The 12,923-nt window shown below is 37.8% G+C and overlaps 1 protein-coding gene across 2 annotated transcripts in view; it reads left to right on the top strand.

The window, feature by feature from the left end:
* LOC134494236 (DGAT1/2-independent enzyme synthesizing storage lipids-like) overlaps positions 1-6,645 on the top strand; it is a 30,543-nt gene extending 23,898 nt beyond the window's left edge. The window contains exons 3-4 of one of the 2 annotated variants that reach the window (XM_063299294.1): positions 2,092-2,231; positions 5,951-6,645. In XM_063299294.1, the coding sequence (XP_063155364.1) occupies positions 2,092-2,231; positions 5,951-6,082 (272 nt within the window). In that variant the 3' untranslated portion in view covers positions 6,083-6,645. The remainder of the gene's footprint in view (positions 1-2,091; positions 2,232-5,950) is intronic. The other variant, XM_063299292.1, reaches the window with a different exon arrangement.
* Positions 6,646-12,923: the final 6,278 nt, after the last annotated feature.

Raw genomic sequence — 12,923 nt, 5'->3', positions numbered from 1 at the left:
GAAGAGATATTGCTAGATGTTGGGATTTCCTATAAGCTCATGAAATTGTGGTGGTTTTTTTTTTTATTACGTCCCCAAAGAATTTTAACAGTTTGTCTCAACCCTGACAAGAACTGCCTGGCATATGTGCAGCCTCTGCTTTGCTTGGGATAATTCCCTCATGTTCATTTTGTGGTCCCTTTGAAATTTGAATGATTCTCCAGTCTGAAAGTAATCTTCATGTAAATAATAGATAAACCAAGTGTGGGATCTGTTGGAGATGTTAACAAATCAGCATGCCTCATTAGCATATAGATTAGTTGATCCTATGATGCAATTCTCTATGTTTGAGGAAGCTGTTTGTTGCCACTCCCACTTCCTCTCTCTCTTCCTCCTTCTACTGACTGAGGAGGCAGCAAGCATGCTGCTCTCTCTCCCTTCATTATGGCCACATGCTTGGGCCCTGAAGAAGGAGTCTTCCCATTTTCTGCATGCAGCTCTTAGCAGCTATGAGGGCTAAGAGTTCATTAAGTTAGGGAACAGAAGAAACAATCTTCATTTTCCACCGAAGATGGATGACTGAACCAAGAATAAAATCAATAAGACTCTTTTTACTTTTAAACCTGCTTTGTCTAAGTGTGTGATTCTTTATGCTTAGGAGGGCTAAGTGTGTAAGATAATAACCTGTATTTCTCTAACGTGCTCATTAAAGCTATTTTAGATAATCTTTTTCTGTGCGTGGCTTCTCTGCTGTGTTAAGCTCTGCTCCATTCAGTGGTCCTAGCTGTCCACTAATGGCTTCAGGATCCTCAAGTAGAGAAGGGTTAGATTCTTGAGCAAAATAGCAGTTTAAGTACCTCACTGGTTTCGCATATTTTGAAAAAAAAAGTCAATCATATTAGAATAAGTAAATATTTGCCTTGCTATCAGTGGGATGTGGTGGCGCTGCGGGTTAAACCGCTGCGCTGCTGAGCTTGCCGGTCGGAAGGTCGGCGGTTCGAAGTCGCACGACGGGGTGAGCTCCCGTTGCTAGTCCCAGCTCCTGCTCACCTAGCAGTTCGAAAACCTGCAAATGTGAGTAGATCAATAAGTACCGCTTCGGCGGGAAGGTATCGGCGTTCCGTGTCGTCATGCCGGCCACATGACCACAGACGGGTCTACGGACAACGCCAGCTCTAACAGCTTAGAAACGGAGATGAGCACCGCCCCCTAGAGTCGGACACGACTGGACTTTACGTCAAGGGAAACCTTTACCTTTACTATCAGTGGGATATTTTTTTCCTTTGCAGGGTATTCGCATAATTACTCTTAGCTTAATGCCTGTGTAATCAAAGTTTTAGGTAAAATACTTTCAGTTTTTTTAACTTAAACATAGATGCATGCTATATGGGCATCTGCTAATTCAAATGGTAACAAAGAGAAGTTCATTACATTACATTAAATTCTAACCTAGAGCAAGGCTTAGAAGAATTAAGCTTTTCCTGAGGAAGGAAACTGAGAAGCAGTCTTCCCTATGCCCCTTTCCTCTGTGGTTCTTTTGCTTGGAAAAAAAAAACTGCTGTAGATGACTGGTGTTACCTGTGAACCATTGTACAAAGCTGAACAATGTAGAAAGAATTGGTAAAAATTCTCTTTTGCCGAATCCCAGGCTTCTGCTGGATCCTAATGTCTTTTATAAAGAGCCTTTCCATTCATGAAATGACCAGCCCATATGCAACCCTTAAAATAGAGAATTTGGTCTAACATGGCAATGTCTTTCACATGTTAATCTGCGATAGATTCCTTGTTCATCAGTTGAAATAGTGAACTTTGTTAAACCAGGTTCAACTTCCCCCTTCCTCTAAGGGAGTGATAATTGGAATACAATCCCAAATAGACAAGAGCTTTTCCATTAACTTCAATAGGAACCTTTTGCTTGCACAAAACCCATATTTGTGTGTGCATGTGCAGGTGTGCATAGTTTTTATTTAAATGAATAGCTGTGAGTTTATGACTACGTTGCAACTGAGAAGAAAATATAGTTCTGTACAATGATTCCAATATTATGTAGTTTAGATATTTTAAACTAATTCAAATTACGTTTTAGTTTTAATTTTGTGTCTTTTAAAATAGCTTTAGCTAGGAGGCTATATGAATATGTTCGAATTCCCATCATTCCTCCTTGTGGTGGATTTCCAGTGAAATTTCGTACTTACATTGGAGAACCCATTCCATATAATCCAAATATAACTGCTGTGGAATTAGCTGCAAAGGTATGATTTGTTTAGCAATTTAAACATCTTCAATTTCTGCTTTCCTGTAAATAAATTTCAAAAGTATTGAATAGATTATATTGATTTAATGTCTTGCACCTTTTTAATAAGACTCATTATACCTGGTAAAGTATTTTTTTCATATTTTCAAAACACTGAGGATAAAACCTAATAATAACTGAATTCTACTGTAGCACTAAACTGTATGGAAGTTAACCTTAGTGATACATTAGTCTTATAATTGTTGGGTGCTTCCAATCACATAGCTTCAAATGAAATCAGCTAAAATATTTTAGATGAGTTTGTATATCGTTTGATTTGATTGGTCAGTTCTAGCCATTGTGGATTCTAAACCAAGATTTATAGAGTAATGTTATGATTTATAGATTAATGCATCAACCTACTGTGCCTTCAACAAGTTATAATTAAAATTAATGATACTTTACTTTTTAAATATAATTTTTATTAAGACTTGTACTGTAATTACAATAGTAAAAACTAATACAAACTAAACTTAGAGAAAGAGAGGAGAATGGAGAAAAAGAATACAAAGTACAGGGAAGAAGAAAAAGAAAGAATATAATAAAAAGAAAAGAAATATATAAAGAAGTGACTTCCAACTTTCATCACAACAAGTATAAACAAATTTAGTAACTCTTCACCCCCTATAGGGATACAAACAGATATCTCTTCATCCCATATCCCATCCCTTACCTATAAACAAATTCATACAACATCAACTATTCAATTCTGGTGTCAGCAAAAAGTCCATAAAGTGTTGTCAGAACTTCACACACACACACAAGTCTTATTTTAACCTTGATCAAATAAACCAACACTATATTTCTTCCTTTTACAGTACATTTAGCAATCTTTAATTCAATCAAATGTTCTTGTAGGATTTGAACTTTCTTCTCTTTATCCCATCACACAGATTTCTGCAAGACTTTAACAAGCCTCTTTTGTAGATCCAATTTTTTTTAAAAAAACATTTTCCAGGTCATTTTCTTGGTTTATCATTTGTATTTCCCTTTTAATTTTTAAAACTGCAGCCAGGTTTTTTTGGGGTTTTTTTTGTATATGCAGTAAAGCATCCTTTTCCAAATCATTCTCTTGGCCTGTCATTTGTAGTACTTTCGGTACTTTCTCTGTCTTGTCAGATAAAATTTGTTCCTCATCTGTCATTCCTTCATTAACATCTTTTAGACATAGTCTATCCACAGAAGCAGATATCATTATTGATAGTGTTGATATTAGTTACTAATTTCTGGCTCTATTCTTCAAAGATCTCCTTTAATATTTCTGATGTTATAACGTTTTGTGCCATTTTGTAAGTCCCAGTACTAAATGACATCAAAAACAGGCTTGTATTTTTTTTCTTCGTCTGCTTAGAATCTTTAGTTTCCTTTAGTGTCCAGTTTCTAAAATCATCACATATCTTTGTTATGGCTTACAATAACCAGCATAGCCAAAATAAGTTTGTTTCCCATGAGAAGCTATTTATTTTTTATAGTTAATTCCTATACTATTTTTATAGTTAATCTTATAGTAAAAGTCAATATTCCAAATTTATCTGGACCCTTAATCTGTTTATAACTTTCTTAGATCAAATCTCATTTATCTTTTTTGCTGTTTATTTCAAATTCTTTAAGTTCTTAAGCTTAAAGAATTAATTTTTCGTTTGTTCAGAGTTGAAGATAAACTCACCCGATGGAGACTTTACAAACTTTTTGTTCCAGAAGTCTCTAATAACTTTCAGATGGTTAATAGGCAATTTCTGAAAGTGATTAGAAAGTGAGATTTGTGAACTTAGTGTACTTTAAAGGCTCCACAATGGTTGCAAACAAGACGGCTGATCCCGTCATCTCTTGGCACTCAAATGCACAGAAAACTGCTGTCCTGCGGTCTCCTTGCAAGGAGTAGCCATGTAGGCAATCTCCCGATCTTTTCTCACCTGGAGAGGTGCCAAGGAACTAGTCTACTCATTGTTACCTTGGTCTTTGCTGCAGTCATCGGCTCCATGAAATTCAGTTCGCCGTACCTCTCCTAGAAGTCCCAAAATTAGTGATACATTATTGAAGTACATGAACACAATTGTAGTTATTCTGTTGCTACCTCCTTGTTAGGTAAATGCTTCTTTGTCCTAGAGGAAGCAATGGAGGTGAAACCCAGTGTATCTTAATCCCTTATTTATTTAATTTAATTTAATTTAATTTATATCCCGTCTTTATTATTTTTAATAAATAACACAAGGCGGTGAACATACCAAATACTCCTTCCTCCTCCTATTTTCCCCATAACAGCAATCCTGTGAGGTGAGTTGGGCTGAGAGAGAGTGACTGGCCCAAGGTCACCCAGTCAGCTTTCATGCCTAAGGCAGGACTAGAACTCACAGTCTCCTGGTTTCTAGCCCAGCACCTTAACCACTAGACCGAACTGGCTCTATATAGCATTATATATTATTATTATATTATATATATTAATACACACATACACATGTATAATTATACATTAATTATAGCATTCAGTGAGGGAGATACAGTGGCTGCATAATAAAAGGCTTTGTGTTGAAATACTCCTAGTTAATGTGTGTCCGAAAGAGTCATAAATAATAGTTTTGAAGAATATCTACCAGAAAAAAAACTCTGTGGCAGTAGTAGGTAAAAGAGCATGCTTCCAAGGTAGATCTCTAGTTAAGTCTGAGAGGCTATCTAGGTAGCTGTTTCTTGCAATGACAGTTAGTTAAGAAGTTTCACCAAGCAAGGCACTTAACTGTTTTCAAAGTGATTATTCAAAATCACTGAAGTAAGCATATTTCAGCAAGCAAATCCATATTAAGAAATCATGATACAAAAATTGGGTGTTTTTTTTTGATAAATCTACATTATTTTGGTGAACTGTAGAGAATGTTTTAAAAAGAAACACAAAACATGTTACACGGAAGCCAGCCTATCTGCCTCTGCAGCTCATTACAAATTTAGAAGGCCTAGAAATGTATTAAATCAAGTATATTCCATGTAATTCTAAAAGTATCTATTTAATAACTTCTAAAATCAAATTTACAGCCTTAAGGTACTCTATTCATCCATGATCTTTTGAAACAATTGAAATAGCTAAAGCTACTGCAGATTATATTGTATGGTTTTAGCTTTTAAAACGATTATTCAGTGTGGTTGAAATACTGTATAATTGAATAAAAGACATTTTTGAGCCTGTTTTAGCTGTTTTCTGCCAGTGTTTTAAGTTCTTTAGCTATTTGGAGCTACTCTTTTTTTAAATGAGTATGATGATTTGTACATGCAGAACACCACTTGGGAAATGGAGCACATTTACTTTTCTGTAAATCTGTGCCTTTGGTTGTTGCATAAAGAGCAATAATCTGATAGACCTTATGTAGTGATGAGAAGGCCTGGGAATGGGAGGGAGAATGGAAACCCACGTCATTTCTCAAGATATTCCTGACCTCTGTACTTTCCTATGAGAATAAAAAAGTTAAATGGCAGCAATACTTCTGCCTAACAACCTCCCTTCGTGCAAATCTTGTGGGGACTCAGAACCAAGGATTGAGCCTAGACAGTACTTGGATTTGAGACTACCGGTACCAGGATGTAGTCTTCATAAATGTATCGTTTGTTCTTCTAGTGAATCTTCATTGCCAATAGAACAGTGATAATGAAATGTTTTATTATTTCTTCCTTTTTCTTTAATTTCATTTTCAGACCAAAATTGCACTCCAGTCATTAATTAAGAAGCACCAGCAAATTCCTGGAAGCATCTGTCATGCTTTAATGGAAAGATTTGATTTCATAAAGAAAAGAAAAAGGAATAAATGGAACAGATGTTATGATTAGGCAGAGCGAGGTAACACACTGTTAATTATGACTCTGAGAATCATAAAAGGTATCAAAATTAATTTTTAATTCAGTATTAAACTTTTTCTGACAAGGAAAGAATAAAGTATTGTGTGATTTTTCATCTGCATGCAAAAATAACTTGAGTGGCTTTTAACAAGGCTGTTAAGACATGGATGTACTCCCAGGTTGGAGTGTTAGTAAGAGACTGTGATGTGGTTACAGGTAGGCCGTAATTAGTGCAAGTTTGAATAATGCAATATTCGATTTAGTGTCAATTGTAATTTGATACGAGGTTGCATTTAATGAGACCCCAAATTCAGTTAATGCCAGGATAGCATATGCATAGTTGCAGTTGGGGTTTTAGACACTGCCCATCTTCATGTGTGCAAAATGGAGAAAAGGAAGATTCTGTCAGAGGAAAACAGTACAAGTTTTAAAAAGAAAAGGCTTGTTATACATTAGAACAAAAATTTGATGTAATTGAACAAGATGAATGTGATCATAGCAGTGCTAAAATAGGATGAGATGATAGCATGCCTGAATCTATGGTAGGGTTTTTTTTTATTTTGCTGTCTATAACTACTGTGTGACTTCGTTAACCATAAATTTATATTATTTTCATCTTTTACTGTAATTTTCATTAATATACATGTAAACATTTATGTTTAAAAATTTTCATTGCTTATTTCTGACAACTTAGAACCAATTACCATATTTTCCATAGAAATATCACTTTGAATAGTGTAAATTCAAATAATGCGACCATTTCGTGGGATTCATTAACCACACTAATCAAGACCTACCTGTGTTATTGGTTTAGACTGGTTTGACTCCTTGGCTGCTGTTTATTTTACATTGCACTATTGTATTGTTTTTAGACACTGCAAGCCACCCAGAGTCGCGGTTGTGAGATGGGCAGCTATATAAATCGAAGAAGTTTTTGGAAAAAAAATTAATATATATATTGAACAAGGTGCTATTTGTGCTGTGCCTCCATGCAATATGTATTGAAGTGGACCTGTCAATATCTATTTAATGGTAAAGAATTTCACTATTGGGGTTTTATGAATCAGGCAATCTATGTGAGATATCTTGAAGCAGTATCTCATCAGGAATTTTTAACAAAGGAAGTTTGTGGTGATTTATTTTGAATGGAAGGAAATTTTAGAAAATCTTGTTTGTATTTAAGTAAATCCTATGCAGTTTGATGGAAAGTCTGGAGTAGCATGTAGAACAGGCTTGAACAAGATATGGCCTGCATGTGGCCTACCAGCCATGTTTGGCCCCTGGTGTTTTTCTTAAAAACTCAATAAATTTACCACCACCAGGAAGGACCTGCCACCACTACCACAAAGACATGCTGCTGAGTGCCTCCTACACCTCCAGGCCTCACTGATGCCACCAGCTCTGTTGCTGCTCCACTGGCCACCAAACAGTTGATCATGTGAGCTATTAGCATGCCAGCTATTCCTTTGCAGATGGCTATTATTTTTAAACTATTTAATGCATTAATTTTTAATTTATCAATGTGGCCCTTTTCCATCTACAAGTTGTACAGCCCTGATGTGGAGGACTGTGCTGATAGCCTTTAGATTGGGCTTCAGCAGACATTTTAGCTGAATGAAAGATAATTGTTTGAAAAGAGATGATCTAAAGCTAGTTTCAGTGAAAACTGAAGTTGGGCTTTGTAAGAGAGTATATTTCTGGATGCCTCTTTGGAGACCTGATGTTAGTAATTGGACTTGTTATCTTCCAGACATGTTTTTGACCTATATATTTGTAAATAAACTCAGATATTATAAAACATAAGCTTCCAGTGGCTTTTTTTCTAAATGGAATTATTTTGGAGTATGCATTGTGTCCCCATAATTTTTCCCCTTCCAGAGAAAAGCAATGTCTGTGACAATATTACCTGACCTACAGATCTCCTGCAGTTTATGCATGGTGAACCCTTTTTAACAGTGCTTGCTATCAGTTTGGTAGAGAAGGTGATTTGGCTTAGACAGGCTCAAATGAAAATAAAATTGGTACAGTTTAGATGTTAAAGTAGCATAACAGTGTAGGAAGACTGATCATTAACTGATACTCGGTCACTGCCTTCAGAAATGTTATGCTATCACCTCATATCTTTATTCAGTTTATCTACTCAAGGGACTTCTCCATGGAGCTAACAATTTAAAAAGAAAAATGTAAATGAAATTAATTCTAAAATATTTTGTCATTAACTCTGTTTACTGTTTCTCTTATTATATTTGTACATCATGCTACTCCTTCTAATAATCAATTTGTTCCTGCAAAATAGCAATTTTTGTATAGCTAGGAGTTTAAGTATCCAAAATATTGGTACCTTGTTTATTTCCCTCCAGAACATGACATATAACTATATATATAACTATATAACTATATAACTACATAACTATATATATATATATATATATATATATATAATATGACATATAAAAGAATATAACTGTCATGTTCGCCGTTTCAATGTGCTTAGTACATCGTAACGGTTCGCATGTCATTAAGCTGATACGTGTTTCATCTTTGAAGGGAGGACAGTTCTTGCAATTAGAATGCTTATCTCTTGGCTGCAAGCTCGGAATGTATTTGGGTTATCTCATGTGTTCAAGGTTGCTTTCCCAGGCTAGAAGGGATGACGGTTAACAGCACCTGGGTTGGGTGGTGTTGAGGCTGCTAGTCAGGAGGAGGGGTTACGTTCGCAGCGAGGGTTTTTAGTTTGTATTTGGTGCGCTTTCTGTCATTCTCAGCTTTCTCTGTACTTGTCACAAGTTTCCTAATAAATCAGATTTCATTTAGCAACCTCTTGTGAGTCTGAGTATTTGGACTGGGCAATCATTACAATAACTAAGTCTATCAAACCAGTTTCCAGTTCTTTAAGATATTCTGGAGGCATATTTAACACCTTGCCACCCACTCCTTTTCAGGATGCTACAAGTGTTTGAAGACTTTGAGACATACTCAACTGAAACCCTGGCTATGCTTACTGGGAATTCTGAAGATGTGAGGGACATTGGGTTAAGGAAGGATAAACTGCTGTGACTATCAATACTTTTCCAGTGGTCAGTCTTTTCCATTATCTGTTAACTGATTGTTTTAATTTAATACTGAGACTGAAAGTTTCTGTATGTTCTAACACTGAACAATGATTATTCCCTTTCCCTAAAGAGATTTCCCTTATTTTATCACACTGTCAAAGCTGTGGATGGGACAGAGTCCCAAATACTTAAAACAGTAAAACAAAGGGACAGTTCAGTGTTGAGAAAGTATAAATCTCCAAACACCAGAGAGATATGTAAATGTTCCTCTCCATCTTGAGGTACAGAGATAAGCCTTATAGACAAATATCAATGATTTTTAAAAATAGTATATACAGTACTTATATACAGGATGTACCAAAAGTCAGGCCCCATAGACAATTTATTATATAAATTACATTAAATGTTTGAATTGGTTGCCATTTTCTTCTCAACCCTTCTTTACTTGTTTGATGCATGACCTTTGAACATTCCTAAGTAAAGTAATATTTTCTCTGTAAAAACATATTGTGATTGGCCTATGGAGCCTGACTTTTGGTATACCATGTATATGAAGGTTAAATAAAAAGTAACACCTCAGTGTTATGTTACCAACAGATAGTTTGTGCATTAGAAGCTCTGACTTGTTGTTTAGCACCTGTTCTTAACTTCAGCTGGCAGGAAGTTGTGAGAAAAGGTTGTGTTGCTATTGCTCATGAAATGGAAGCCTGCTGTGAGTACTAAATAGTGTGCTTAAGGAACCTGCTGTGATTGAATTTGGACTGCTAAAAAAGTCCCTTCAACTGAAATTCACTGCTGAATGCAGGTTGTTTATGGAGATGATTGTGTTGATGTGAATACTGTGTGCCATGGGCCAGAAAATGTAAAGATGAAGAATCAGAGCTGATTTGGTAGAACAATTGTTGAGCACCCAAACAGAAATTGCTGTCAAGTTTGGCATTTCACAGAAATGTGTGGATTTCATTACTGAGGTTCTTTAGTATTGGAAGGTTTGAGCAAGGTGGGTTCCTCACATGCTCATGGCAGACATGAAAGCTTCAAAAATTGAAACTTGCTGGTAATTGTAACACTGTGTGAATGAAGGTTAAAAATTTCTTGGCAACAAAACATGGGGTCATCATTATGACCCAGAACCAAAGCAACAATCCTTGGAATAGCATCACAAAGCTTCACCTAGATGGAAAGCCTGGGAAGCCTGAACCCAGAATTCAGTGGGAAAACTTGTAGTCAGAGCTTTTTTGGGACACAGATGGCGTTACATGGATTTTCTTGAACCTGGCACTACTATCAACTTAGAGGAAAACATGGCAACACTCAGAACTTTAAAATGGAGATTAAGAAGAATTTGATACCACAAAAAGGAACATGTCAACACTAGACCTCATACCTCATGAGCCACCCAAGAACCAATCACAATGTTGGATCTCACCATCCTACCACATCTGCCACACAGTCCAGACTTGACACCATGAAACTTCCACCTTTTCTCAAAATTGAAGGGATGCCTATGTGGGCATTTGCTTGAGTCAAATGAAGAGGTGGAAAGACTGTCAGGATTTGATTGAAGAAGCAAAGTGTGAGCTCTTTCCTGACTGCTTTAAGAACCTTGTCCATCATTGGTGGAAGTGTGTAGTGAATGGTGGTGATGTGGAAAGCTAAATACAGGTAACAGAAGAATTCATTTCAAGGATTATTTTCCTGTTTCATTTATAGAAATATCCCTATTTAAACTATTTAAATGACAGTGGAGACATTACTTTTCATTCCATCCTGTGGTTCATTTCTCTCCCCACTTTTTCTCCTGCCACCCATAGGAAGAGAAACTCTTGTAATGGAAGGCAGGAAATCTGGAAAAGAGGGGAAATGGGTCTTCCCACCCTTTTCTTCCAAAAGTACAGGTTGCAGAACCGCTTCACCTGAAATCCCTTGCTTCCTTTGCAGGAGTGCAGGTTGCAGACCCATCTTCCCCGTGATATCGCTCTCCCTGTTGACTTTAGGGCTGTAGGCCAAAGCTCTGAGCAGGGCTTGGTAGCTCTCTGCCTAACCCTCCTTGCAGTTTCAGCACACCTGCACCAAAGTTGCAGGAGGCATTCTGAACACGTCAGAGGTCTACCAGTTGATGTCTGGATATGTAAGGAAAATTCACAGGATGGAGCAAGGGCAAGCAGGTCTTTTGGTAAGGGATATACTATCATTCCCCCTTCCCACCACTCATGGTTAGCTAGAGAAATGGGGGTGAGAGGCGTGCCTGCAGTACCTCAGGTGACCACTAGGAACGGCAGTTTGCACCCCTAAAGTTAACCTCAGAATGTTTTGCTATAGATTTCTGTTAGGCATGGCCACCCGTGCTCAGCAACACCATGCTGAAGTGGAACCAGAAAAGGGGTGGAGGACAGTCTTGTCCTCAAAGTTAGTGGGACATTTTCCTGCTAGAGCAACCTTTTAGGCTCATCTGCATCTATTCTGAATTGGAAGTTTTGGTAATTCAAGTAAAGGTCTTTGTATCCTTGTCCAGCAACAGCATATAAACAACAGAAGAGATTTAAATCTGAAAAAATGCATAAAGAAGGTTGTGCATTAGAATGCATACATCATGAAATATAAAATGCGGATAAAATACAACCCCCTCCCAACTATAATAACCTAAAGACCACAAGACTTTTTGCTGCAAAAGGCTAACATGGGTCCCCTTGGAACTGTTATAGATTGAGAAATACAGTAATCATATAAAATCTAAAATGCAAATAACAAATCACACGTTTAGTATTATTTGCAGTATATACGTCCAACGTCACGCCCCGGCGCACAAAAACATCAGGCACTTTAAAAACAGGAAGCGTCACAGCACAAAATGAGCATGCGCCAAAGCCTTGCCTTCCTTTCAGCGGCGTCCACGGATCTTGAACTTGATAGAGACGGAAAATGGAGTGACAAGACGATTGAATATGGAATTACAGTAAGTCGCTTGCTGCGACTGCACAACTCTGTTGGCTAAATTAGGTCGTCTGCTTTCTGGTTTAATATCTGGTGCACACGTAGTGTGATTATTGGTCCGGCAATCTAGTTAATTAAACTATAGTTCGGGTACCGGATTGGTTGGTTCTAGAAACACAGTTTGAAATGTTTCCATTTCATCTGTGGACCAACGTGGCGGCGCCAGCAACTTTTTAGAAGAAAACAACGGGAGTGGGGAAAAACCAGTAGGCTGTTTGGTGCTGGCGGAAAGGCGGGATATCGGTGTTATTCGTTCATTAATTAGGTCCTACTTTAAGCGGGTTTCAATCCGCTTCCGTCTTTGTAGGAAAATAGCGGATTTCTCTACACAACTATCTGTTGTGATGCCGCAGCTCGCAACCTGCGAAGCGAAGCCTTTCAAGGCGCGTGCGTGCGAGTCTTGCTCCGGGGGACGCGGTAGCGTAGGACGTTTTTAATGGCGTTCCCTTCCTTGCTGCAAGGGGCTGTTGCTCTGGACGCCTCCCGAAGCGCGCTCTCCCCATACCGCCCTTCTGGGCGTGGAAAGGAAGAGAAGAAGAGAAGCTCAAGGCTTGCGGACAGGAAAGCGCTTCTTGTCTTTGAAACAGGACAAGGGAGACGGACGGGCCGGTTTTCCTGACCGTGCTGACCCCCACTAGTGAGTTTCGGACAGTGGCCGTGAGTGGGAGAAAACTGGCATCGGGTTCTTTTTGCTTGACCGCCGTCTTTGCACCCTCTTTGGCTGACCCTTTTTTCCTTGATTCCCGCAGAGCGTAGGACCCTTCCCTCCCCGTCCCTCTTGAAGC

This window comes from Candoia aspera, chromosome 3, assembly GCF_035149785.1.
Source record: "Candoia aspera isolate rCanAsp1 chromosome 3, rCanAsp1.hap2, whole genome shotgun sequence".
Lineage (NCBI taxonomy): Eukaryota > Metazoa > Chordata > Lepidosauria > Squamata > Boidae > Candoia > Candoia aspera.
This window is presented reverse-complemented; position numbering and strand designations above follow the sequence as displayed.